Source organism: Condylura cristata, unplaced genomic scaffold (assembly GCF_000260355.1).
Source record: "Condylura cristata isolate star-nosed mole 26May11 unplaced genomic scaffold, ConCri1.0 scaffold00008, whole genome shotgun sequence".
NCBI lineage: Eukaryota > Metazoa > Chordata > Mammalia > Eulipotyphla > Talpidae > Condylura > Condylura cristata.
Window position 1 is genome coordinate 63,172,005 of NW_004567109.1, and position 4,353 is coordinate 63,176,357.

The 4,353-nt window shown below is 50.5% G+C and overlaps 1 protein-coding gene across 1 annotated transcript; it reads right to left on the bottom strand.

Annotated features, from left to right (window-relative positions):
* Window positions 1–591: 591 nt before the first annotated feature.
* LOC101633395 (transmembrane emp24 domain-containing protein 9-like) lies at window positions 592–3,352 on the bottom strand. The gene is made up of 5 exons (XM_012722144.1): window positions 2,860–3,352; window positions 2,352–2,452; window positions 1,893–2,018; window positions 1,188–1,334; window positions 592–1,064 (listed from the first exon to the last, which is right to left on the bottom strand). Exons 1-5 carry the CDS (start codon window positions 3,350–3,352, stop codon window positions 915–917), a joined length of 1,017 nt encoding a protein of 338 aa, XP_012577598.1. The 3' UTR covers window positions 592–914.
* Between the last annotated feature and the right edge of the window lie 1,001 nt (window positions 3,353–4,353).

Here is a 4,353-nt window from a genome sequence, read left to right on the forward strand (position 1 = left end):
TTTGTTGAGGATGCCAACCAGTGGACTTCTTTATAACAGAATATGTCACATGAGAAATTACTATTTCAACAGAGCACACAGTGCAGAGATTGGTAAAATGTGGACTAGATCAGGTAAGAGCTATGGGGTGTATGTAGATGCCTTGTCAGCTGTAACTGTGTGCACAGGAAAGTTGAGTTAGGGGAGATGTTGAATATAAAGAAGACATTGGCTTGGAATCCTGGAAAAATTAATCCATGAATTGTAAAAAGAGACTCAGGTTGACTGAAAAATAGCAGGAAACTAGAGGTGCCATTCTAATCTGGATGAATCCAGCAGTTGAGGTGAGCGGGGCAGCAGGAATCTTTCGATCCCATAGAGGCACACAGGGTCACCAGCATTCAGGTTACCCCAACGGTGGGATCAAATTAAGCTTGTCTCAGAAGAGCCTCACGATACTATCTTCTGGAACACAGGTCTCTTCATGCAATCCATTTTGGAATCAGTCCCCCACCCATGTAAGTGGGACCTCCCAGGTTAACATCTGATAACACACAAATATCACCGGAACAAACTGCAGAGTAGGAGGCAATAAATGCTTAAGCCAGGAAGTCTGAGGTTATAATTTATATTCACTCTTATTTCTCCATCTTGGGATAGTTCAATCATCCTGTTTAATAAGGTGATTGGGGATACCCTTTCGCTCTTCTGCTCAGCTTCACAGAACTCCTCCCACCCACTGTCTTTAGCTGGGAACCCATCCTCTTCCCAGAGTCGACAGAGAAAGCAGTTCTAAGAGGTTCTCTGTCCCTCTGCCAAAAGCAAGGAAACCCTTTGGGCTGGGTGGGGTCGTGATTCCAGGAGATAACCAGACTGCCATTCCCCATCAGTTAGCAAAAAGGGAGTGAATGGGGGCTAGGCCTCTGGGATCCGATCTACACCAGTTTCTTAGCTTTAAAGAAGCCCTTGAGATGTTGCATCTGCCAGACACCAATGGCCACGAGGATGAGGGTCTGCACAATGGACCACCACAGAACCCGCTGGTTGGTGCTCTCGCTGGTCTGCCGGAAACGCTCCTCTCGCCACTGTAGGGGTAGGGGGAAGAATGGAGAAGATGCCTGGCTACAACTGAATGAACTCCCAGGGAAGGAGCTGGAAGAACTGCTTCCCAGGTGGTCACATATCCCATCCCGACTGTGCATCCTCACCCTCTGGTACTCCTGCTCTTTCTGGATCTGCCCCACTTGTTCCACCAGCTGCTGTACGCGCAGACGCAGCTGGGTCAGTTTGTCGTTGGCTGCAAATTCTGCATAATCGTTGGTGTGCTCACCCAGCTGCATGTCCAAGTGAATGGTCTAGGGGACACGTGAGCCAAGGTCAGGGGAGCTCAGCTCCATGCATCAGCCAGAAACACAACTTCCATACCCTCATGCCTGCTTGACACTGGCAAATCAGCTCCTCACACTCACTGATACAGGGACTGGTGGTCCTGCTTTGGGTACCAGAACACCAGATCAGAACCCTGCCTGTGTGCAGTTCCATGTTCAAAAGACAGAAGGATGGGACAATATGTGCACAGAAATAGAGGTATGTCTGAATGTTTGACGTGGGCAGTTTACTAAAAGTTCTGTGTTGCTGGGAGGTGGCCATGGAAAGCCCTGGGGGCACATAAGAGGGTAAACAGCTCTGAATTTCACATTTATTAAGTTTGGTCTTAACCTAGGGATAGCCAGAGCCAAAGGAAGATTTCAAGTTAGAGTAACTCCCTTCTGGGGGTGGGGGGGTCCTCATTCTTGGGAGCTGTTTTCTGCCCACTGGCTTCATGTGAAGCCATAGCCCTCCTCCATGGGTACCACCCACTGGGTCCTCCCACCTGAGGGAGGGAGGGTAGATGTCCCACCTGCCACACTCACCAGCTTGCCATCATAGAAAAGGGCGAACCGGATGGACTCCAGGTGAAGACAGATCTGGTGCTCTCCAGGAGACTGGGAAGTGAAGGTGAAGCTGCCCTGAGGGCCATACTGACGGGCCAGAAGGTTCTAGAGGAAGCAGCCACAAGTGATCACAGAGAAGCTAGCCAGGAACCTGCTTCCAGGAGAAGAATAATGGGGGTATCCCAGGTCCAGAACCCCCACAAGTCAGGTCAGAGGGGATGGTGTGGGGTGAAGTGGCATCAGTTTGGGCTGGAAAGGCTCAGATGACAGCATTGCCAATATGCAATTATCTACAGGTTGTGAAGAGGATGTTGCTCCTTGGGTTTGTCTACCTGTGAGGAGCCAGGCCCTGGGCTGAGAAATAGAGGCCTTGAGAGGATTTGCGAAGTATTGAAGCAAAAGCCTTGAGAGGATGCAGGGAATCAAGGCCAGCCTCACCTTGTTCTCCGGGTCCTTCACAAACACGAACAAATTGATCCATTGTGGGGAGGGCTGATACTTTTCCATAGCTGGATCATAGAGCTCTGTCTTGTACTTTCCTAATGAAAAGGCAGCCCAGATGATCCCCATTCACACTCATGACTAGAGGCCACCCCCGCACAGGACTTCCCAGAGTTATGGGGGTTAGGAGAGGAACAGGTAGGCCCAGAGGTCTAAATGACCAGGCAAATCACAGGCCTGCCTTTTTGACATCACATGAGTCCTTCGCACCCCAGCCCAGGCAGGGAAGAAGATGATCTGATCAGAGTGCTACCCACCAATTTTCCACCCTAACCCCCTCATCCCACCCCCCACATTATCTCTAGTTCCCCTCACTTTTATTCTCTCCTTCTCCTCTGCAGGGACTGGAGGTACAGATTTGAGCCTATCCCTCAGCATCCCAGACTCCACCCTATCTGCACTCCAGGTGTAAGGAGGACAACGCGTGGGTTAGCCGTGCACGCACCTATGACCACCGTGCCATCAGGGATCTCCTGGATGAAGCACTTCTCCTCCAGCTCGCGGACCTCGAGGTAGACTGCATCCCCACCGCCGATCAGCGCCAGCAGCTGCCCGAATAGCAGAGGCAGGATCAGCCAGGGCACTCGCGCTGGGCCCCATTCCCGCTCGCGGCCGGCCTGGGGCCCAGAGCCTCGCGCCCCGCAGGCCCCCGCCACTTTCCCGGGCAAGTGCCGCGGGCCTCTGAGCTGGGCCAGGGGGAGACAGCGATCTGCGTGGACTACAATTCCCGGGAGCCCGAGCGCGGCCCCGCCCCGTGCGTTCCCGCCGACCCACTCTGAGGCGGAGCCACTCGAGCACAGCCGGCGGCCCCACCCCACCAACCGTCCCCATCCTACCAGTCGCCCCCACCCCACCAGCCGTTCCGGAGCGCCTTCCCGGTCGCGTTTCTCTTTTATCCGCGCAGAAACTCCGAAAGATTTGCTGTCGGCTCCATCCATCTGATGGGTAACTGAGCCTGAGAAAGGGAAAAGGGTTTCTCTGCAACTTGCAGTGCAGCGACTGGAGATGACGCTGAGAGGGACAATCTAGACAGAAGAACCTGGGATTGTCTAGCAGCCCATAGGCCAGTGAAGGGTCCAGAGAAAGGGTATGGGAACTTGGTGTTGAGTGTGACCAGATATAACTGAGCTGACCCATTAAGGGGGCAGGAGGTGCCAGATCCATTTGTACATGTGGACCCTCTATCAATGTCCTTACCTCTGCTTTAGGGCCAAAATGAAGGGGTTGTGGGTGGGCATGGAGAGTGCAAGAAGAGGGCAGCAATAAAACTGGAAAAGCAAAGGGTACACAACTGAAGGTGTGGAGCTATATGACATGACCCAGGAAAAGCAAAGCGCGAGAATTCCAAAGTTTATGGTGCCCTGAGATAAGCAGTGTAGATTCAAACGCACAATATATAAAACTGTGGCCCTGCCTGGATGATACAATGAAATTCTCCACCTCCTGGTGCCTGGCGTTAATAGATGATTGTTAGTTTCTTCAACAACATTTAATAATGATGGTGACAATAATGCTTTTTATTTGTTTCAGGCACTATTCTGTTCATTTTAAGTGCATTAACTGGGCTAATCTCTTAGACACTCTCAGATAGATATTAATTTCATTACAATTTAACAGCTGGGAGGAAAGAGAAGTTGAGTGATAACTTGCACAAGGTCACCCGAGATGACAAGTGGCAGGTATTTTTTGTTCAACAAACTGGTTCAGGCCTTATGATCCACATTGACACAAAAGTGAATAAAATCTCTCTCCTAAACTCTAGAAGCCCATAGAAAAACAAAGGAGCAATATCAATACAGTGTTTTAGATTAATAATATACTTTTTAGCTCCCAGGAATTATCCTCTCGCTTTAGTACTGTGACCCTTTATTGACAAAAACCAATGCTTTAGAGAAAGGTTAATTAAGACAATATCCGAAAAGTATCTATTAGATTTGAG